This window comes from Equus caballus, chromosome 8, assembly GCF_041296265.1.
Source record: "Equus caballus isolate H_3958 breed thoroughbred chromosome 8, TB-T2T, whole genome shotgun sequence".
NCBI lineage: Eukaryota > Metazoa > Chordata > Mammalia > Perissodactyla > Equidae > Equus > Equus caballus.
Window position 1 is genome coordinate 101735631 of NC_091691.1, and position 23221 is coordinate 101758851.

Genomic DNA, 23221 nt, shown 5'->3' on the forward strand with positions numbered 1-23221 from the left:
GAAGGGGGTCATTAGGACTCACTCCAAGGCTCCTTTCCCTTGTGTCTGGTTTTGAATTTGCAGCCTACACAAGGAAGAGGCGTAGAAGAGAGAACGGAAACAGCAACAAAAAACTAAAGCAGAAAACTAGACGCCATTAATTTCAAGTGGCCTTGATGTTAAAAAGCGAGCAGTCTGTCGATTACACAACAGGGGGTCAAGCTGGGTGGGCGGATGAAACCAGGACCGGGAGGGTGCAAGGAAGAGATGTGGGGCGAGCCAGCGACCAGGCCATGGGGTCTGGGATCCTCCATCACCAGCTGCGGGGGCAAGGCCTGTTCTCAGAGGGACGCGGCATCGCTGGTTCCCGGAGGCCGTGGCAAGCTCTGCGCTCCCGGCTGTGACCTGCCTTCCCCTCGTGGGGTTTCCCTGCGTGTCCCCGGCACTGACCTCTCCCTGGTCCTTGGGGAGCGCGCTGCGATTGACGGCAGTGAATTCGGCCACACTGGCGCTTCGGGAGCGCAGAGCCACGGTCCCTGTCCCCATGGTGACAATGAGGGAACTGAGGAGGCACAGTTGCTTCCCCCGCTCACCCGCCAAGGCTTGCTGCTGGTGCCTCCGTGGGGCTTCTGTCCGCCTGGCAGGACCTGAGCAGCACGCACTCAAGAGTCCTGTTTTCGCTTGCTTGCTTCATCTGAACAACCGCTCAGACGTCCTTCAGGGCCGTTCAGGCTCCTCAGGCTCGTTTGTAATGCTGATGGTGCTGGCCCTGAGGATTTAGAATCTGTTGCCTAGGTGTGCTGGGTTTTCATTTGGGTTTTACTTTGGTTTTCCGAGAATGTAGAATAAAAAAGGCAATAATGGGATATTATGTCCAGTTCCAGAGAGCCTAGGGCATTGGGGGCACATACCTGGCCATCATGTGAATTATCTAGAGATCTACAGGGGTGGTTCCGCTGTGCACAGCATGTCGTGTGCAACCTGCAGTTGGTCTGTGGCGCAATGCACTCAGACACGCGAGGGTTAAGGCCCTAGCCACGTTTGCATTCATCTCCTGGAAGACTTGCCTCAGACTGAATCCCGACTTGTTTCTCACTTGTTTCTACCCTCAGGTTTCCTTTCAAAAGGACTTGGTCCATAAAGAAATTTCAATTATAATTTATTCTTTGGTTCGACAATATTCATAAGATTTAAGCTCTCAATTTAGGCTTCCCAATCATGGCAGAACCACAAGGGTACATTTTTGAAAGATTAGTTTTATGGGCTTCACTTTATTTTGAATGTAGATTAAAAAAATATGTCATAAAAGCTCTACATGAGCCATTTCTCCAATACAATTTCCCTGCATTTCCCGTGGTAGAGAGCGGGGCTCCCCTCCTGGTGAAGAGTTACCCTTTGACTTCCTTACACATAAATGTGGACAGTTCACGCACACACACACACCCAAACACGGAATCGTTTATGTATCAGGGGACACACTCCCATTTATTATTTATTATTTACGTACATTCGCTGGGGACACATCGGAAACCCTTCTGCAATGCACGCTGACTCCAGCGCTTATGTGAAGGGACCGCACGATGGAACAGCCGTTCTGCGGAAACAGAGCACCGCCTCTGAGCCTTGCACTGAAGCAACGGCTCCCCAGATGTGGGCTGGTCTGCACCACGGCCTCCCCCACAATCGGCCCTTTCAGGTCCCTCCAGGAGCTCTCCCGTTTCCAGAAATCTAGATGTCATTAAAACAACAAGCAGGTGGACCAGGCCGGCCAGGATCGTGTCTGCCCCCGTCTGGGCTCTGAGCGCCTCCCCTCTTGCCCTCCCCTTCTTTCCTGAGCTTAAGCTGCTCCAGAGAGAACAAAAAGCTCTCCTCATGGAAAGTTTTACTAACCTGGCACGGCGCCCAAGTCTGAGGCCTTCCCCATTCCTAATGATGATTGAAAGAGTCTGTGTTACGGGATCAAACACGCTGAGTCGTTAATATTGCGGACGGAGGCTACCACATGATGGATAGAAGAATGAATTCAGCCATGCAAATAATTCATTAGGGTCAGTCCTTAATGCACTTGGATGTCTGCATGGGAGTCTTAAGGCATAAAAATTACACTACACACCACCCAGAGATGGGGACTGCTGTCGGCGTGGTCAACCAGCGAGCTTTATAAATAGGTTCCCTGGAGACCCCTACAGAGGGATCTCCCTACACAGAAGAGTTCATCCAGTTCCAGGCCTGAGCTGCTGCTCCGTGGGCAGAACCTCTAATTGTTCCCTCAAAGGGCCACAACAGGCTTTTCCAAACCCGTGTGCGTGCCTCCCTGGGCTGTCAGATTCTGTCTACAAAGAGACACACAGAGCCTCGCTTCCAGAGATGCTGTGCCTCCAACTGGATCAGATGGATATGCCGATATTGGCTTACGTATCTTAGTCTTTGTCTAGATAAACCCGTGTCAGCCAGTATCCATCAGAGCCTGTTGGCCGATGTGACAATGTCTCTGTTAACCAGGTGTAGGCGGCAATCCAGCACTGTTTCTGCTGAGTCTTGGAAGGTGTGTGCTTTCCTGTTGAAAATCTGTTGCCATTGACCTCCAGGGCCGTGGCACTTAGGAGCCTGCCCCTTCCTGAAGGAAGGAGGGGACAGCAGGGCTGCCTCTAAGATGTCTGCTGAGTAAGGTTCTCTATAAATAGGGTGCTGCATTTGGCCACTGTAGGCACATGCTGGTGTGGCTGCCGGCTTTCAGCTCTGCAGCTTGTTGGGCTGTGATGGCAGAGTGTCCTCTGTTCCTTCCGACGGGTGGAGGGTGGGGACAAGGGGAGGGGGCACGTCGTCATATGACGCTGGAGCTTAGGTGTCTGAGGTCCTGGGTGCTTTTCTGAGTTGCCTGGTGTCGACATTAACTAGAAACCTGGAATGCTTTGAATTACACTATGTTGCTAATCAAAGTGTCCTTCTACAGCCCAATTATTTTCTGTGTACTTGGAGGGATATTCAGTAGTACTGCTTTCAGCTAATATTAACCTTCCACCTTTCTCCCTTAATCACAGGTCTTAGCTTATTTCCTTCTTTCAGTGGAGAAGGAATGGGCATTATTAATCAGAGGGAGAGAAATAGGGGTGGAGGAGAAAGAAAGCAGAAGGGACGAGCTGGAAAGGTTTTGCGGAGCTCTTGGGCAATTAGCAGCGTGTAGGTCTATTTAGTGCCGAAAAACCCTCACGACCGGGAAGCGGAGATGGACAGAGAGCTGACGTCCAGAGAGGACTGCACGTGGCCAATGTGGGGCATGCTTGTGGCGTCTTTGTCCTTTGTCATAGGCGGGCTCTGAATGCTAGTAAAGCGTTCATGCGTGAGCGTTCGTGATGGCGATGCCGGGTTTTTTCTTGTGAGGATACACTCTGTTTTCCTCCTGCAAGGAGATGAACAGCTTTCCAGAAGTTCTGTAAATAGTTCTGTCTCCATTTCAGATCAAGTTGTACAACACCGGCCTGGTCTTTGCGTTTTCTTTCTCTGATGCTTATACGTTTCAAAGAACTTTCTTAAGAATGAGTGCTCTTTACAGATACTTTCAGATCTGTGAGCCGGCAAATAGCACACCACTGTGCTGTGTCACCAGAGCATGAAGCCATAAAGCAAGCCATTTAAAAGCATAATAGCGACATTCAGAAAGCCCAGCTGTCGATAGACCATCAGGGCCTGGCGTCTCTTTGGGGACAGTGGTGACCAGGGCAGTGGAGGGCTCTGTCTACATCTGTTGGACAACTGTGTTTTCGCAAGAGCAGCCACGGCCTGTAACTCAAGCCAGGCACTCGGTCTCCTGCCCCTGGAGCTCTAGGCAGAGAGCCAGCTAGGCACGAACACTTCCCAGGGATCTTCCTGGTACAAAAGTGTGTTCTTGCACATGGATTCCTAGGGAACAATGAATAACTGGCTCACAGTTGTCCATCAAGTCCAGGCAGAGAAGAACATGGATAATTGGAATTGTAGTAATTGTCTTCCCATCAGAGCTGAAAAGTCGTTCCCAGTCCAGCATGACATATGATTGCCAACAAACAGAAAACCCAGATAGCAATAATAGTAATGAGTACTGAATGTAAGGCCTTTGGTACTTTCCAAAGTGACGTTTTACATGTATTCTCTCAGTTTACGTATTCAACCTTAGAACAGTCCTGTGGGCAAACTACCAGCGTTCACCACACCTCACAGAGCGGGGCTGAAGCTGCGGGAAACGCTGTTGGAATCGCAGTTACTCAGAGTCGCAGTTAGCCAGTGACAGCCCCGGAGCCCCACCTTGGTCTGCCGCTCTGGTCTCTGCACAGTCTCTCAACTCCACCAAGGTTTAGCTCTATTGTTGAATATTTTTTCCCCACTAGAGACGTGGTGAGCAAAGATTCCTGCTCAAGAGTCTAGCTGTCGGATATGAGCTGGCCTTGCAAGCCGAAGAGCAGTGTCGTAGATTTTTTCCTTCATCAAAGAATTTCTGGTTATCAACTGAGGCACTTTTTGATAACTCAAGAGGGACTGGAAGGAAAGCAAGACTTCCAGAATGATGAAGAAAGGACCTTGGTGAGGCAGCACTCCCCAAAAAAGTGACATGAATACTGACAAAACTATCAAATCAGTTATTTCAGAATCTGGAAATTAACCAGAGGCAGAACAAACTGAAAAGCATTTATTCAAGAAAAGCTGGGCCTTGGTAAGAACAGCAGGGTCTGTGGGGCTTTAACTTGGGACCTCTCCCATCGCCCCTCCCCAGCTCTGTGGCGCATCACCATGAAAAGCCAGCAGCTTCACAGACAGGGAAGGAGATCGGCCTCTCTGAGGCTCTGTCAAAAACCCAGCCCCGGAGCACAGTCAGTACTTTGACTGGTTGTGCAGGTCCCTGGAAAAGCCACATTCCCAGGGCAGGGTCAGAAACGACAGACGGCTGGAATCCTGCTCATGGGAGCTGCCACGGCTGTGCTCTCCACTGGGGCGGACAAGGGTCTAGCCCCACTAGATGACCACAGGGAACTGGAGAAGCCTGGCCTGTGCCTGGGGGTCTAGAAGACCACACACGTGTCCACGGATGCACGCATGCTCAGGAAAGACCTCGGAGAAGAGAGGGCCCCAGTCGTTCACCTCTGGCTGAGCTTGAGACTCGATACAAGCAAAAGTGACAGCTAAGGCTGATGTGCACGCCTTCACTTAGAAAGTGGGCCTTAACATTTAGATTTCCTTGACAAAAGGTGGAAGACGTAATGGCTCAAGGCATTTAAAGAAACCTCCGACTGATAGTTGACTGACCGTTAAACTATGCTAACCTGAGGGTGACCCCTAGGAAGCCAGGCTGAAAAATAAAGACAAGAATTTTTTCAAAAGAGGCCATACACTTCAGAGAATACAGATGTTACAGAAGTAGTCCAGGAAAGTCACTAATCAAAGAAGCAGCGACAAGGGCAAAAAAGAATGCAGAATTAACAACAAATCCTACAGTGGGGAGATTCGGATTCCAGAGTTGCTACAACATATTATCTGTAATGTCCAGTTTTTCAACCAAAAAACTATGAGACGTGCAAAGAAACATGAAAATGTGACCCGTACACGCCAAAAGAACTACCCACAGGTGAGAGACAGCGTGCCCGAGAGGGCTCCCTGTCAGACCTGGCAGCAAGGCTCGAAGTCAGCCACTACAGATCTGTTCAAAGAACTAAAGGACGCTGTTTAAGGAATTAAATGAAAATAAGCCAACTATGTCTCACTGAATAGAGAGTGTCAATATGAGATTCTAAAAAGATACATTTGTACCAGAGTCAGGTAGAAGTCTAGAATTGCAAAGTGCAGTGACTGAAATGAAGAATTCACTAGAGGGAGTGAATGACAGTTTGGAGCTAGCAGAGGAAAAAAATCAACAAACTTGAAGACAAATCAATAGATTATCCAGTCTGAGGAATAGAAAGAAAAAAGAATAAAGAAAAACAAACATACAAGAAACCACAGAGCATACAAACATATGCATAATGGGAATCCAGAAAAAGACGAGAGAGAAAGGGGTAGAAAAAAATATTTGAAGAAATAGTGGTCAAAATCTTCCTAAATTTGATGAAAAACATTGTTATGCACATCTAAAAAGGTCAACAAATTCTAAGTAGGATAAATTCCAAGATTCACACCTAGACACATCATAGCCAAGTTGTCAAAAGACAGAGAAAAAGAGATAATCCTGAAAGCGGCAAGAGATGAACAGGTCATGCGGTACCTGCATTCCTCAGTAAGATTAACAGCCAACTTCTCATTACCAACCATGGAGGACAGAAGGCAGTGTATTGCATATTCAAAGAGCTGAAAGGAAGACTGTTGACCAAGAATTCCATATCTAGCACAACTAGCCTTAAAAATGAAGGAGAAATAAAGTCCTTCCCAGATAAGCAAAGGTGCAGAGAATTTATTGCCAGCAGACCTGACCTACAAGAAGTACTAAAGGGAGTCCATGAGCACCTGCTTGGCAGTACCAAGCACAGTGCTAGATATTAGGGATAAAGCAGCAAACATGTCAAAAAAGTTCCCAAGACCCTGACAGTTTAGTTGAGAAGATCAAAAAAAAACAAGAAGTACTAATGGGGGTCCTTCAGGCTGATGGTAGCTCAGATCCACACAAAGAAATAAAAAGCACTGGTAAAAGTAATCACACAGGTAAATAAAAAAGACAGCATATGCATATTTTTAAACTCTTTTCTCCTCCTGATTTAAAAGAAAACACATGACAATAATTACAAAACTGTGCTGATGGGCTTATAATACACAAAGATATCATTTGTGTGACAGTAATAGCACAAAGGAAGGGGTAGGGAAAGAAGCTTTATCAGAACAGTTTCTATGTATTATTAGAAATAAGCTATAATAGTATATAATAGTATTAAATAGATTGCTTTAAGTTAAGATGCATATTGTAATTTCTGGAGGAACCATTAAAAAATAACTTAAAAATATATGTAATAAACAAACAAACAAAAGATGAAAGAAAGCATTTAAATGATACACGAGAAAATATATATTTGACACAAAAGACGGCAGTAACGAAGAATATAGGAACAACAAAAACAAGCAAAACCACAAGACGTGGAAAACAAATAGCAAATGGCAAAAGCGAATCCTACTGTATCAAAATTACATTAGATGTAAATGAACTAAACACTCCAATAGAAAGGTGGGGGTTGTGAGACTGGATTGGAAAACAAACAAACAGGATCCAACTATATCCTGTCTACAAAAGACATATTTTAGATTTAGAGATACAAATAGGTTGAAAGTAAAAGATGGAAAAGGTATATCGTGCAAATAGTGACCCAAAGAGGTCTGGAGTAGGTGTACTGATACCAGACAAAATAGATCTGGAACCAGAGAAAATGTTACCAGCGACAAAGAAGGACATTTTATAGTGAGTAAAGCATAAATTGAGTAGGAAGATATAACAATTATGAATATATTTCCATGTAACAACAGAGCCCCAAAATACAGGAAACAAAAATGGGCAGAACTGAAGGGATAAGTTGAAAGACAATTAAAAAATAATAGCTGGAGACTTCAATATTACACTCTTAATACTGCATAAGACAGCTAGGCAGAAAGTCAGTAGGACATAAAACAATTGAACCACACTGTCGGCTGGCTTGACCTGAAAGCCATGTAGAGAACGAGCCACAGGGGTGCACAGAGGGAACCTCCTCCAGGATGGCCTCCCACCAGGCCGTCAAGCAAGACTTCATAAATTTGAAAGGGTTAATTCTGATCACAATGGAATTAATCCATAGAATCAATGCAATCTCTACCAAAATTCTAGCAGGTTTTTTTTTTTCCCAGAAACTGACAAAATGATCCTAAATTTATATGGAATTTCAAAGATCCAGAATAGCCAAAACAATTCTGAAAACAAAAAACAAAGTTGGAAGACTTACAGTTCTCAATTTCAAAACTTACTAGAAAGCTACAATAATCGAGACAGTGTGGTGTTGGCAGGAGACATGTAGATCAATGGAACAGAATTGAGAGTCCAGAAATAAATCCTTATATTTATGGTAAATTGATTTTTAACAAAAGTGCCAAGCCATTTGACTGTGGCAAAGGATAGCCTTTTTAACAAATGGTGCTGAAACAAGGGATATCTACATGCAAACGAGTGAACTTAGACCCTTACCTCACGCCATACACCGAAAGTTTAACTCAAAATTGATCATGAAATTAAAAGTAAGAGCTAAAACGATAAAATTCTTAGGAGGTAACATATGAGAAAATCTTCAAGACCTTGGATTAGGCAAAGATTTTTTTAGATATGACACTAAAAACACAGCCCATAAAATAAAAAAATTGATAAGTTAGACCTCATTAAAATTCAAAATTATTGTGCTTCAAAAGATACCATTAAGAAAATGAAAAGATAAGCAACAGACTGGAGGAATGTATTCACAAAACACGTATCTGATAAAGAGCTTGTATCCCGAATATGCAAAGAACACTATTTCTCAATAATAGTAAGACAAACAGGCTAGTCAAAAAGTGAGTAAAAGATTTAGAGAGACGTTTCTCCAAAGAAGATATGTGAAAGGGTAAGAAGTACATGAAAAGAGCCTGAACATCATTAGCCATTAGGGAGTACAAGTGCAATACTAATGCAAATGAGATACCAGTTCATACCCATTAGACTGTAATAAATAAGAGAGACAATAGCAAATTCTGGAGAGGATGTGGCGAGATTGGAACCCTCACACATTACTAGTGGGGATGTAAAATAGTATGTCACTTTGGCAATGTCTTAAAGTTGAACATAAATTTGCCATGTAACCCATCAGTTCCACTCTTGGGTGGAACTCAAGAGAAATGAACATGAGTCCACACAGACTTGAACACCAAGGTTCTTGGCAGCATTATCCATAATAGCCAGACTTTTGCAACAGCTTAAATGTCCAGCAACTCATGAATAGATAGGAAAAGCGTGTGATAGCCATACAATGGAGTATTAGTCGGCCATTAGAAGGAATGAAGTACTGATTCATGCTAGGACATGGATGAACCTTGAAATCAGGCTTAGTCAAAAAAGCCAGACACAAAAGTCCACATATCATATCGTTCCATTTATATGAAAATGTCCATAAAAGGCAAATCTCCAGAGGCGGTAAACGGCCTGGCGTGTGGACCTTGCTAAGGACGGTCGAGGTGTGCATCTCTTACACAGCTCAAGGAACTTCTTTTCAAAGGAGTGTTTAGAGTTAAGTACAATTTTGTGGAAGTACTCAATGCCGCGGGAGCAGCCGTGCTCTCAAAGCTGGAGGCTTGTACACGTCACGTATGGTTTTTCCTTTGTATGTGGAACATGCACAGTCCTTGGACTCCTTTTTTAGGGAGTGTTAGGAAAAAATTCGAATTCTATTTTTGTATGATATGAACACAACGCTGATGGTAGAATTTCTCTTAGGGAATAAAATATGTGTGCTCCTCCATTACTTACTGTTGAGCTGAGTAGACGATTATCTTGGAAACATGGACAGTAGTCCTATGAATTCCTCCGTCTGTTGCCGCTTGGCGGGATCGGTGCCTCTCTGTTTTCTGACCGTGGGCAACTTGGGTTCTCTCTCACATTAATGTGGGTGGGGCACACAAAATTTTGAGTCCCTTTACCTTTTTCAGTTTGAATTTCGAAACGGGATTCTTCCTTCCTATCAGATTATACAGTGGACACTTCCACGTAGTAAAGAACAAAGAAAGTCTATTCCCCCTTCTAAACATCCGCCCTTATCAGGCCCGGGGGACCCCAAGTAATCAAAGCTGATACTTGGGACAATAGACCAAGTCGGCGAGGCCACTCCCCTCCCCAGGACTTGGGCAGTTATCGCTCCCACAGCCCAGCGGCTGGGTTTTTTTGGTCTGAAGTGGGCAGACGGTGCAGGATGCGGTCTTTGGGCCTAGGGGCCTGGGGGCGGCATTATCAGCCCCCTAGCCGTCCTCGCTCCCACCCCAGGACGGGCCCTATCAGGCCCTCACAGCTGCTGTTGCTTTAGATAGGGCAGGAAGTGAGCCCTGGGAGACAGCAGGAGCTCACAGCCTCAGCAGCATCTAGAAATGTCTGTGATTTACCCGCGGCTCTGGCTCCAGTCCGAGCCCGTGCAGGAGGGAAAAGGGAGAAAGTGCAGCAGATTCACTGTCTGGCCGAGCGCAGACGTGACGTCGGGGGAGTGTTGCCGTCACCGTGGGGGCCCTGGCTGTGTAAAACCAGGCAGCCGCTGGCAGCTCCCTCGCTCTCCTGCCGAGGGGGGACCCACACGGGGCAGCGCCCTTCAGTCTCTGGGGAAAGCCGTGTTCTACGGCCTCCTCCATCCTTGCTGCCCATAAAGCACTTGGTTTGCAGTTTAGTCTGTGTGTCTGCCTTGGTTCTAACAGGACTTAGAGCTCTGCCCCAGCGAAAGCTAGACGGGGAAACCAGGTGAGTGTCAGAGCTGGCATCTTGCATCAGAATGCGTTCAAGGTCCGGGTGGTTCTGTGCAGACATGTGCAGCGTCCTCTCACGCTGGTTTCAGTCCGACCTGCTCAGAGTGGTCTGAAACAACACGTTTCTGCACCGCCTTGTTCACAGGCAGAAGTCTAGTGAATCGAGAGATACAGCCCGGGGCTGGGGCAGCACCCTCCTTCTCCAGCACCCCCTGAAGTGTTTTCGCTGGAATTGGTTTTTAGAAAGGAGCCCAGAGAAGACAGTCCCTCCATTAGTGGCCTAGCTAGCATCTGTGACTGTTTAGTGTAAGAAATTACATTTTAGGACATTTCCTCTTAATTACAGCCCCAGACGAGATTGGTCGAGGAGGGAAACGTGCCCGTGGTCACGTGGTGTGGCCGCTGTCCCCGGGTGGGGAAAGCCGTGCTGTTTGCTGCTTTTGGCCCAGCTCCCTGCTTTCACGATGTCAAACTTAGAATCGCCTTTATATACACTTTGCATTTTTTTTCCACAGTAGCTGTTGCCAGCAAGCTGTAAACTACCGTATATCACTCAGATTTAAGAACCTAAACTTTAAAACAAATTAAACTCTTGTTGACATTGTAATAAAAATCAGAATGGAACTGAGCAGCTCGGTAGAAGTGAACTTCAATTATTTCTGTGGATTTAAGATTGTTTTCTGGGATTCCCAGACTCCCAGTACAGCAGAGTTATTTCCTCTTGGCAGATGGCTGGAGAGAAAAGAGGTGGTGGGTGGATAAAGTGAGGTGGCCGCCGCTGGGCCAGGCCTGGGCAGAAGCAGAGTCTCCGTCCGTCCGTCTATCGGTCCGTCCCCCGAGTGTTCTGGCTTCACAGGAGTGTCTGTGGCCACATTTGAAACAGCATCAGCAGGACAGCCAGGATGTGCCAGGCGGGGAGCTGTGTGTAGGCATTTTTTAAACGTATATTAATTTAAGAAAAGAGCTGAGAAAATGTTTGTCAAATTCTGTTAATTAGGTGTTTATGCTGAATTGACAGGAGAATTAAAAGCACGGGGCTGACTGTCCTTCAAAACTGTCCAAACACCAGCGGACGCGTGAGGCTCCAAGCCCCCTTATCTTTCCTCCCCACCTTAACTGCAATGTTGATATTCTTCTGCAATCTCTTTCACTCGCTGAGATGGAAACGGTGGTTTCCCCTGGATGAAATGCCAGCTTTCCATCCTGCGTGCAGTTTCCTGTCATGATAAAGCGGAATGGGAGTACCACAGAGAAACGTGTGGATGGAAATGAGGTGATTGATCCACTGGACAGGCGTTTCTCCAGAGGTGTGGCGGCTCCTGCAGAGGAGGTTGACCTGGGCTTTCGAGAGCCTTTCATCAGCACCGCGCCCCTTCCCTCCCTGCCACTTCCTCTTCTGCTTCCTGTTTCTCTCTGCTTTCAAGGCCAGGCTGGCAACGGGGTTCATGACTTCTGGCTCATAAAAACGCCACCGTCCACCGTCCACTGGCCACTGTGCATTGATTGGCGCTCTCCCTTGCTGCCACCATCGCTGAGTCTTCAAGGCAGGCACTGGGAGCACCCAGACCACCTGTGGGGGGCGGGGGAGAGTTGCTGAGCCCCAGGGCATGTGGGTGCTGACCGCTCCTTCCTGCCCAGTCAGGGCGCAGGGGAGGAGGCCCCTCGCTCCCAGGAGGAGCTGGGCCCTGGGGTGTGAGCAGGTCAGGTGGTGCCTCTCTCAGCAGGCGGCGTCCAGCACACTTACTAAGTGGCAGGCAGGTGAGGAGAGGAGAACTTGAAAGTCACACCCCTCTGCGTGATTTTCCTCCACAAAGCCCCTCAGTGAAATACTCACTCATACACCTGCAGGTGCAGCCCTGCTCACTGGAGGGTCTTTCCAGACACTTGGGGGTTTTAAAGCAGTTTTGATCACTTTGATTGTGTCCGTGGTCTCCGCTTGACCAGGGCTTGCTAAATTCACGGCGCATCTTGACAAGCTGTCTCGTGTGCTCTTGCACGTGGAAGCGCATTGTAGTCTCGGAGTTGGAGCCCGTGTCCGACAGCCTGTGCAGGGGTAGGGGAGGAGGTTAGCAGGGAAGGTGCCGGACTTGACCCCCAGCTCCGGAGCTGGTTTTCTTCATCGCCGTTTGTCATGGAAACGGGCCTCGGGTCATCCTTTAGTTCAGTGTGTGACGCTCCAGGGCTGCCTGCTGTGAAGTCAGCCACTGAGGGGCAGGGAGGGGCCTCACGCTGGAAAAGCTCTGCAGTCTGAATTAACACTTATTGTGAATAAAGAGCTCTAAATAGTCATTCTCTACATATTCAGTCTTTTTCCTGAGGACGTATTTTAAGCCTTCTTCAGAAACCAAATTTAAATAAACAGAGAAGGAATTAATGCTAAATTTTCCAAACAGGAGAGCTCATAACCTCGCCAAAAAGAAGCAGTTCAACAAACACAAGACACAATGCAAGTGGCTATTGTAGTAATTTCACCACAGCCTGAGCAATAAATGCTTAGAATCCTGCAGAAGAGGTGTGTCAGGTCTGGCTCGGTCTCAGTCTTGTTGAAACTCACGGAAAGGATCAGTTCAACTTTCAAAAGACCACATAATGTTGGCAGATTACTTTGTATGACTGGCATTGCGAGGCTGTCAAGACACATGAGCAGATCAGATCCCTGGCCCCTGGAAAAATTAGAGCAGAGCGAGGAGCACAAGGTAACAACCAAATGATGTTCAGAATTTAAAGAATGATCCAAGTTGACAAAGCAGGGCCACAGAATGGTGCCTGGTCCATTGCCACCTGAATCGTGGAGGCCAGTGAGTGGCAGCGCTCCTGCTCTTGAATTTGAGGGCCTTAGAGACCATTTCAGGGGAATGAAGACGGGAGCTTCGTCTTAAAGGCTGTCTGTTCCACATCTCAACCGTCTCTTTCTCAGATGGGAAATGCGTGTAATGAGGTACTGAGGGACATGACACTTTCCCGGGCTTGGGTTCCTGTCTGTCAAGCTCCGGAGCAGTGGATTGGTAGAATTTCCTCCAGAAAGCAGGTTGTGAGTGTGCTTCGGGCCCTGGCCCCCTGGCCCACAGGGTCCTGGCGCACGGCCCAGGGCATCCTTTCCTTGTTCAGGAAGGAGATGCAGGTGGTTTCTTCTGCCTGTTCCTTCCAGTGTTGTTAGAAATGCTGTTCCTCTGCTTGGGCTGAGAAGTGGTCTTTGGGGCCGTGGTAACTCAGCAAGGCTGCTCATTTTGGTAATCACCAGGGGCATGCCGTTATTACATAAAGTCAATTAGTGCGCATACATGCCGGTCCTGCTGATTTGATTTAGAACTAACTAAAGCTCCAGTAATGTGCAATTACAAGAAACTTAATGGTCCTTTATACCGAATGCAACTTCCATGGCACCTAATATACTTTGATGAATTACTCATTATGTGCAGTGTTGGAATAGCTTCTATAAAGATTAATAATTGGATAATCAATACAAAAATTCAATCTTGGGTTTTTTTTTCTTTTTTCCACTCCAGGGTCAATATGTCCTAAAGATATGGGACCTATCTCATTTACCTATATTTTTCTGACTCTTTGCCTCCGTCTCCTTCCTATTGTTTTACAAATTAGGAATTTTTAAGAGTAACTTGCCAGCTTGGCTATTGACGCATTCTTCTTCATGGCATCTGTGGTTTTTCTGTTCAGATCTTTACAGAATGAAGAAACTGGTCAGTTCTACCAACGCTCATGGGTGCAGTTCCTACCCTCAAGGTGGGCTCGGTCTACCCGGGGAGGGAAGTGGACGTTAAAGAATCGCATAGCAAGGGCAGTGGCTCGCTAGGGCCTCTGGGCACCGAGGAGGCACCAGCTGGCCTTTCCGAGGTGGCGTGGGAGGCAGGAGTGGGACTCAGGTGTCCTGGGCAGCAGCATCACCGCCAGGCTCTGCTGTGAGGTGCTGAGGTGTTGGGTGGACCTGGGAGCAGCTGGGGGTGGAGCTGAGGGAGGAGGCGTGAAGAGATGGGGCCTCCCTGTGGGGCATTTCCCTCAGATTTCCACCTTGGCGGTACTCGCTCTGGCTGTGGGATGGGATGTGTGAGTGACTTAGGCCCAGCAGCAGGTGGAAATGCTGAGCCATCCCAGCCCGGAGCTGCTGGAAGCAGAGCAGCGGGGGAGAAGAGGATGGGCATGGCATATGCGGGACCCACGCAGGGACTGGCTTGGTGGGCAGGGGACCTGGCTGTGGGAGGTAAGAAGCAGATGCAGCCTCGGCAGCGGGGGCAGCGGCGGAGTGTGGAGAGCTCAGGAGAAGGTCTGAGGGTAACCCTTGCTTGCGATTCAGCAGCTGTGGCGGAATCCGCTGAGGAAGTCGTGCCCTCCAGGCTGGGGTGGAGAGGACAGGCGGAAGCATTCGTGCCTTCATCTCAGGCTGGCCTGTGGGTGGTCACAGCCAAGATTGGGCTGCTGGCTGGAAAATGGCTCCGAGAGGACGCAGAGCCCAGTGCTACATGACAGCAAACTGGAGATGCCAGAGGATGAAGCGGGAAGACATAAGTACGGCCCAAGATGCGGTGGCGAGAGTTTGGACTTTCTGTTGAAACTGAACTAAAGGGGCTGCTCTGGGAGGCTGAAATAGTGAGAGATGCTACCGTGGGAAATCCTGTGCTCTCTGTGCCAGAGCCTCTCCCAGCAAATTAGCCTCTTAGTTATTTTACAAAGAACAAAACCAAAACAGGCAGAATGCTGTACCACATGTGTTACACCCACACCCTGAACCTTCAGTTTACTCCCAGATTTTCCTCAACAGCCTTGTAAGGAGGAAAACCACTTCTTTGCTAGGAACAGGTGGCCAAGGGCAGCGTGTGTAAGCCCAGCAGGTCAGAGACGCGGCCTGTTCTCTGAGCTTGTCCTCAGCTCGTCCACCAGCACCAGGAGGAGAAGCTGTGGAGCGAGAATCCTGCTCCTGTGTTCTTCGCATCCCTACGTTGCGCTGACTGAGGACCTGTGATCTCTCTCTGGCTGTCGCTGCAGCAGTCCCTGAAGCCGCAGAGCGATGGGGGCCGGGGTGGGGCAGCACAGAAGTGAGCAGCTGTCCTGCTGTCTCCTCACCCCGCTTCCCCATCACTGAGAGACAGGAGCGCATGAGGTGGAGGCCCGTGTGCTGTGCGGAAGGACTAGCACGCAGTCGCTCACTCGCGTTGACACACAGACGTCATGCGTGGGTGCCGAGCGCATGGGGAGGTCGTCCAGATGTAAAATGGAGGCGGCCTTGCAGGAATTCAGTCTAAGGAGTGTGGAGTTCTATCAATAATAATTTTCAATAGTACTTGAAAGCAGGATCACTTGTAAATTCTAACAATGAAAATGAAAATCCCTGAGTGTTATTTTAACTCCTTTCTCCATACCCAAAACCCTGGGCTGCCATGTCAACGCCCATTGGCTCAGAGCAGCTGAAGGTGGCTGATGCCCTCTCGGAGCCAAGCTGTGCTGTTGGCCAGCAGGTGAGGGCAGGATTGCTCCCAGGGGCTGCCTCAAGGTGACCCCAGGGTTAGGGTACTGGCCACCGCAGTGGTGCTGGTCCTCAGGCCCGAATCCTGTAGAGCACCGCAGACCGTGGCAGCTCCTGGCCCTCCCTCAAAGCTGCAGGTTGCCTCTGTGACCAACCAGGTAATTTCAGACACCTGGGTAAGAATTCAGCTTTTTCAAGAATTGTTCTCAGTGGGTTATTTCCCTTTCCTCATCTCTCTTCAGCACCACACCCACTTAGCATCTGTCTTCCCTAAATATTGTGTCATTCTCTGCTACACTTCAGAGAATTTTTGAGCTATCCCCAAACTTCAAGCAAAATGTCACTTGTAGTGTTATGTTTTCAGTTAAAAAAAAAACTAGCACAAATTTCCTCTTAAAGATTTGAACAAGGGTTGGAACTGTTTGAAGGTGAGAGAAGCGTGCTCCCCACTCGAGGACGACGGCACTGCCTTTAAGGGAGCAGCCCTGGGGAAGTACCTGGGGGCATTTTCTTCTGGGCACTGAAAGTTTTCCTCCCTGAGTCTCCTGGTTGCCCTCACCTGGCCCAGGGCTTCTCGGACATTCTGTGGGTACGGATGGAATCGCTGGGGATCTTGTTAAAATGTTCCGGTTCAGTGGGACTGGGTGGGGTCCAGGAACCTGCAGCCTTCCCAGCTCCCGGTGATGCCATGGCTGCTGGCCCACAGACGGCACGAGGAGCAGGGCCAGTCCTGGTGGTGGTGTGCTCATGGTGTGGTGCTGGGCCAGGACGGCCTGAGGGGACGCTCGTGTCTTCCCCGTCACCGTGGGACAGGCTCAGCCCCCTCTAGTGGATGCCCAGAGAGCTGGCCAGTCTCAGGAGGCCAAGCACGGCCATCATCAGCCTCTCCTGGGCTCCAGCTTCTCTCTGAAGATAGTGTTAGTCTTTAATTATGAAACTTTCAAACATCCACAGGAGTGGAATGAACAGTAGAGTGGGTTCCTCTGTCCCCTCACCCAGGTCCAGGCCCTGAGCAGGCAAGACACAGCACAAACACTTCCTCTCTCCCCTCTGGTTGTCGGTGTTGATGTCTCTGAGTCAGGTCCCAATCTCACACCTCCCTGTCGCTGTGTCCCTGAGATGCATCCATCTTTCCAAGTGGTCATTTGCTCATGTGATCACAATGCGACGATCACGCCTAACACACTTGCTAACAGTGCTCTGGTGAGGTGAGGATTTAGTTCAAAGTCACATTTAACGATAAGAAGGAGTGGTTTCACTTCCTGCAAACCCAGGAACAGGTGGGTTTGAGCCGTCTCCTTTGCTTCCCTCACAAGCAGCATCTCCTGACCGACACCTGGCACCTGATGGGTGTTCGTGGGGCGCCTCTCCTGTGCCAGGCTGGCAGGGCCTGGCGGTTTCCCACAGCTGAAGTTGGGCTGATGGGCATTTTGACCCCCTTGTACTGGGAGCCGCAGCCTCTGACCTATCTCCTTCACTGCCCGACAACGAAGGAAGCCCGCGTTGTTGATGCATTGTCACTTTCGGTCCCCAACCTCATGCTTAGCCGCCAGAGAAAGAATTCTGTTTCCACAGCGGAGTGACGGGAGGAAGCACACCTAGCCACACCCGCAGCTGTCACTCTCTCTGGGTCCATTTATTACTATTTTTTAATTAAAGGGGGCTTTAAAATTTTTTATTTTTTCAATCCTGTTAATTCTGTTTGAATTCTGTTTGTCAGAATTGTTTCATAATTTGGGGGAATGTATTTTCTAGCCGCACAAAGAAGCCCTGGGAAAATGGTAATTGGTGGTTTAATGATCCCAGTGAGTAACTGTGGAATGAGAGTTGAGCATAGATGAATAATGGGCCAGGTGATGGAAGGCATACGCCCTGCCACACATCACGGGGCACGGAGGACAGGCCTGTGGTGCCTCCGTCACGTGGCTGGCCCGGTCCCCACGGATGCCGGAGTTTCCACTCGGGGCGTTTGCATTATTTGGAGTATTCAGGCTAAATAAGGAAGCAGGCACCGAAGGTAGGAAAATCGTTCTGTTTTAATGGCTGACAGCCCCGCGTGACAATAGTGTTCATCAGTGCCAACTCCACATCCAGTTGGGAGGGTCATGTTTTATTAAAACTGTGACTTGTTGTCATTCAGTCCCTCCGCTGCCCCATTCTCTCCTTCTAAAAATAGCGGGCCCCATGGCAGTGGCTTATTATGATCAAAAAGATAAAAATAAGTGAAGGCTGAAATAGGTCCAGGACTCCCGAGGTAACACGAGAACTTACTTTTTAATGAAACTTGAGAAACTGTATTATTTTCCACTGCTTCACAAAGCATCTTTGAAAAAAAACCAGAAAAGTAGAAAAGGATTGTAGTAATATTGCAACTCTGCATTTTCGGAATGACCGTGGTTGTGATCCACTCCGGGAAAATGGCTCCTCTTTTTAAACTGCCGCGTCCCAGACATAGCGCCTCTCGCAGGGGGCGCCGGGCGGCTCAGAAGACCAGAGGAGGCTGGGTGGGCACAGCCGCTGTACGCAGGAGCTTATGACAAGTGCCTACCTGCGGAGGAGGAAATATTTACGGCAAACTTTCTAAGAGGTTGCCTCTTCTCAAGAAGTTAAAAACCCACATGAGAGACAGTGCTTCACTTTCCTCAGGGCCTGCGCCTCGGCCATCTCTTTGCATCGGACCAAACGCGCTCTCACAGTGGAATGAAAGCATGTTCTCCGCTTCCTATTTTCTGATCTCTAAATTGTGGCTTCAATCATGGTGTTTTCATGTACTTAGCTCACAGCTCCCATAATACGTTAGATAAGAACCGAGTAAGTCTAAATGTACGTGTCCAGTGGAGGACGTGACAGTGTCTTCAGCCATCTGCCAAAACCACAGACGTGTGGGGAACACATCTGTCGTGGCCCCTTGCAAAGACAGTCACAGCAGTAAAAGTCTGTATGTTCAGTAGGATTTGCAGCCGCCATCATTTGCATCCTGGCTTTCTTACCGAGAATCCTTAGACACTGGAAAGACTCAGTGCATCAGACATAATGGAGAGACTTCTGAGAACTTAGTTCTTTAAGAATAGATTTGGCCTGAGATATTTCTGGTTCTCCTTGTGTCTACCCAAATTATTATCCTCTTAGGTTACAGCACTAACTTTAGCTAAAGGTGTATTTTCTGGGAAACTTAGCAAATACTTTTTAAAATTATCTTTTAGTTATAGGAATGGGAAAGAATGTCCTTCCTGTTTTGTTTTGCTCTTCAAAAAACTATTTTGGCTTTCCCTTAAAAAAAAAATGTTTTTGATGACTTGTGCTCTGCAAAGAATATGATTTTTTCTGTCCCTCAGAGGAAAATGGAGTAAGCAAGTAACAATTGCTTTTGTGCTATATATTTATTTATGTGCAGTATTTAATTTGATCGTGAGCTGTGACAGCGAGTCTGTAGGACATGAGGCCACGTGGGATGTTGCCTTAGGAATGTAATCCTGTGTGGACTCCTCAGTGGAATCTTTAAGACCTTCTTTGTTTCCCATAGTGCTTTTGTTTAAAGGACAATGAAGCCTTTAAAGAAATACTTCTCTTCATGAAAAAGCAACATTGTAGCATGTTATATAAAACGAGGACCGGAAAAATGACAGTATCCCTGCTGGGCTGGCTAGTTTGCTAAGTAGCCGTACATAAATATTGTTAAATTTTTCTAAATTTCATAGGACAGTTGGTTTCTTCATTGGAACTAACATAACTATTGAAAAAGAGGAAGATGCTTTAAAATGTGTTTTATGTAATTAAGCTAATATATACATATATCAACAAATATGTTTTTTTAAAAAAATGACAAATATTATTTGCAAAGTATGGTTCTTATGGTCTTAACCTTTTTTTTAAAAAAGCAAGGATTAAACAATGTGGCTGGGCTAACACTGCTGAACCAGATTTCTTGTTCTCTAAGCCCAAACCCAGTTCCTAAGAAACTAGGGTCAGCGTCTGTGTGAACACCCATCTAGAAAATTCTAACACCTGCTTCTTCTGGCTCTTGCTTCCCCACGTCCCGGCACGGAGGGCCCACAGCTCTGATGGATTCCCAAGAAGGAAAAGGAGCAGAGCCCTCTGTGTGGTCCCTGGGTGTGTGGGGCCAGGCGGAGGCAGCTCGGTCGTGTCGAGCGACTTTTTCCGTTGTTTGGCCAGGTTGTCGCTCACAGCTCCGTCCGATGAGATTCTCTGTGACAGGAACGGAAAGACACAGCTAATGTTTGCATTAACCTAAAAAACCTACACAGATATTTGTTCTGATAATGAAAGGGACACACACACATTGTAGGAAATGTGGAAACTAAAAGTATAGGAGTATCAACCCCCGTCCCCCGGGCACCATTTTATGTCTTTGTGAGAACGTGGGTCTTGTGGTTGAGCTCAGACTTTGCGTTAACTTCAGACCAGTGTGACTTTCACTCACATGCCCCATAATTTTCTTCTTTTTCCTACAATCAGTAAACTGAAAGTTCACCGGAGAGTGCCACTGCGTGCACACACATCTTTCTTTATAAAAGCAGGATGAGTAGAGCATCTGAGGGAGCATTTTTAGCACAGCATTCTGCCGTATAGAAAACAGACCTGGAGAGCCTTGCACCCCCGAGGAAGCCATCACGGTATCGAGGGTGGAGCCTGCAGCCTGCCCTGTCTCTGCGGACAGCTGTGGAGCTCCTGGCTGGCTGCACCACACTCCCACCAACAGTAGGGCCGGTTCCATTCCTGCCTCTGCTGTTCACCTTCGTGTGAGGACTGGTGCACCTCCTGCCCTCTCTGGTCCTGTCTTCAGAATAAGAATAATGATAATATTCCCTTCCCGGAGAGCTGGGAAAGACACTGTGAGGCACGTGCCTTTTATGATTCCCCGCTCCCAGACCTCTCATCTAGGGGGACTTGTTTCTCTCCTGCAGAAGACTGAAGAATTCCCCGATTCATGGAGCAGAAAGATCTCAGACAGACCTCCTGTTTTCACAGGAAGACCCTCAGGCACCAGGCAAGTGCAGGAACCCATCCCACGGGGCTTCAGAGGCAGAAGGAGAATGGGACTTGCGTCTTCATTCGTCCAGACTCTCTGGCTGCACCTTCTCCTGACGATGCGTGTCCAGGATGCAAAGACCTCCCATCAGATTTTCTGAAGGAAGGCCACGGGCCTCCCATGGCCAGCAGGTTGCTCACAAATCTCTGAGCTGTGGTTTGAATGATTTGGCATGAACGTAGGGAGAATTTATGTCTGAGAAAAGTTGGAAAACCAGAGGATCCTCAGGTGTTGTTGGCTCATTGCCATGTGCCAAAGTGTGGCCTGGCCCAGCGCCCCCCTGGGAGAACAGGAGGCCGGGCAGCTTTAAAACAGACACCACCTAGATATTCTCTCTGTAGCTTCTGTCACGTTTTAGGGATTGCTTTTCCTCCAGGGTTTATTTATATTTTAACTGATCATGGAACGTCCTATTTCCTAGGATCTAAGGGACATCCTAAATGTTGAGACCCAGGGCTTTCCTTCGTCCTCATTCTTTCCTCTTGCCGTTTAAAGTGACAGTGTTATCACTTCATTCAAAGTCCCTCTTATTTAAAGTCACACACAGAAGCACACACTATCACTGATTCATGCAGAGTAGGAAGTAGGGCAGTTGATGATAAAGTCTTGGAACTGACGAGATGAGTGACTGTCAGGACGGCAGTGAGCAAGCTGCCTGAGAGGCCGCGTGGGGTGAGGGGTCCCAGCAGCGACGAGGCAGGCAGCTGCCAATCAAGGTCCAGTCCCACACACAGGACTGACACTGGGGGAGTGCGTGCGTGCAGCCAGAGGCGCGCTGGGTGCCTTCCAGGCCTGGCATGTCTGTTGAGGCCTCCACCAGGCTTTCCTTGGGGAACAGCGTGCGCCGCCGAGCCTCTGCTGGGACTCCTGAATGAAGTTTCTGACGCAGCCTGTCAGCACACGGCTCTGGTGTTGACTCTGTGCTGACACCTCTGAGGAGCACTTGTTGCTTCTGCCGTTTGTTTCAGAGCAGAGGAAATGCAGGCACCTCCTGTTTGTTCCTACGATGCAGCGGAAAATGCGCGAGAGTGCAGACCCTGTGTGGTTCCCTGGGTCACCTGCCTCTTCTCCTTTTTAAAAAAGATTTTTAAAGCACATAAACTCTAGTGCAGGAGGAATGACTGGAAAAAGGTGTTTTGCTCAAACAGAGCACCCTGTTTGTGTGTGTGGTGGGTGGGCTGTTGATGTGTTGTTCTGTTTTGTTGTGAGAAACGCCCACAGAAAAGGAAAGTGGTGTCTGTGCCCCTCGCTCTTCCCTCGGGGACAGAGTGGGGGAGAGCTGGGGGGAGAGGGAACTGGCATGGGCAGGAACGGAGAGTGGGCTGGCGGAGCTGTTGGGGGTTGTTGTACCTCTGGTCCGCCCGCCTCCTCAGCACAGCCGGCGACAACCAAGCATCCCCACCTTTCGTGACTTTCTTAGTAAGTTTGGAAAGCAGCACACGTCTCCCCTGAGATGTGCCAGTGGAGCTCCGAGGGAACAGTCTAGAAGGACAGAGAACCGCGGGGTGTGCGGGTGGGGTGTGAGGCCCCCCGCAGGATCAGATCATCTCGTAGTGGTCTCAGCTTCCTCTCCTATCAGCTCCAGGGCCGAGCGCCTGCCGCCTCCACTTGCGCCTTCTGTGGCCTCTCCATTTACAAAACTCAGAATTACGATGTCTGCCTTCACTTCCTCATAGGATTGTTGCAAGGATAAAGAATAATTTGTGAGCAAGTGCACAGGAAACCATGAAGGCTGCATAAATGTTAGGTCAGTCCAGTGTCTGCTCATTCATTAAAGTTTGATTTGAGATCCTTAGTTGCTTTCAGAAAGCAAAAATTCAGAAATGTGGGAAAACTTTGCTTAAAAGCTGGGCATTGGCGGGGCAAAATATATGAGGCAGTATTCAGACTTGCACAATTCCTTTCTGGTCTGCACTATTCTCAGTATGTCACACAGAACGAGGAGCGAGACCAGGAGGTGGACTGTGGATATTTCACTGCAACACGAGGCTTTGCCGTCAAAATGGTGATCAAAGAGAGAAATATTCTACTTTAAAAAGGACACTTCACCTTATTAATATGCACAGCTCATTTCTGAATAGCCAAGAGATCTTTAGGCAGCTTTAGGAAGAATATAGTTAATATTTACAGATAATCTAAGTACAGGTGGAAAGCTATGCCTGTATTTTATGCATTTTAGTTTTGTATTTTAAAAAATACTAATTTCCTTTACACTCAATTTCAGATATGTATGTAAGATCTGTATACAGAGGTGGATGGGGGGCAGT

General features: G+C 48.0%; 1 protein-coding gene across 13 annotated transcripts in view; it reads left to right on the forward strand.

Moving 5' to 3' along the window:
* Positions 1–23221, forward strand: part of NFATC1 (nuclear factor of activated T cells 1) — a 125981-nt gene that overhangs the window by 96071 nt on the left and 6689 nt on the right. For 4 of the 13 annotated variants that reach the window (XM_070275908.1, XM_070275910.1, XM_070275909.1 and 1 more), the window contains one exon: positions 20894–21085. The exons of the other annotated variants lie outside the window; for them this stretch is intronic. In XM_070275908.1, the coding sequence (XP_070132009.1) occupies positions 20894–21054 (161 nt within the window). In that variant the 3' untranslated portion in view covers positions 21055–21085. The remainder of the gene's footprint in view (positions 1–20893; positions 21086–23221) is intronic. 13 annotated transcript variants of the gene reach the window in all.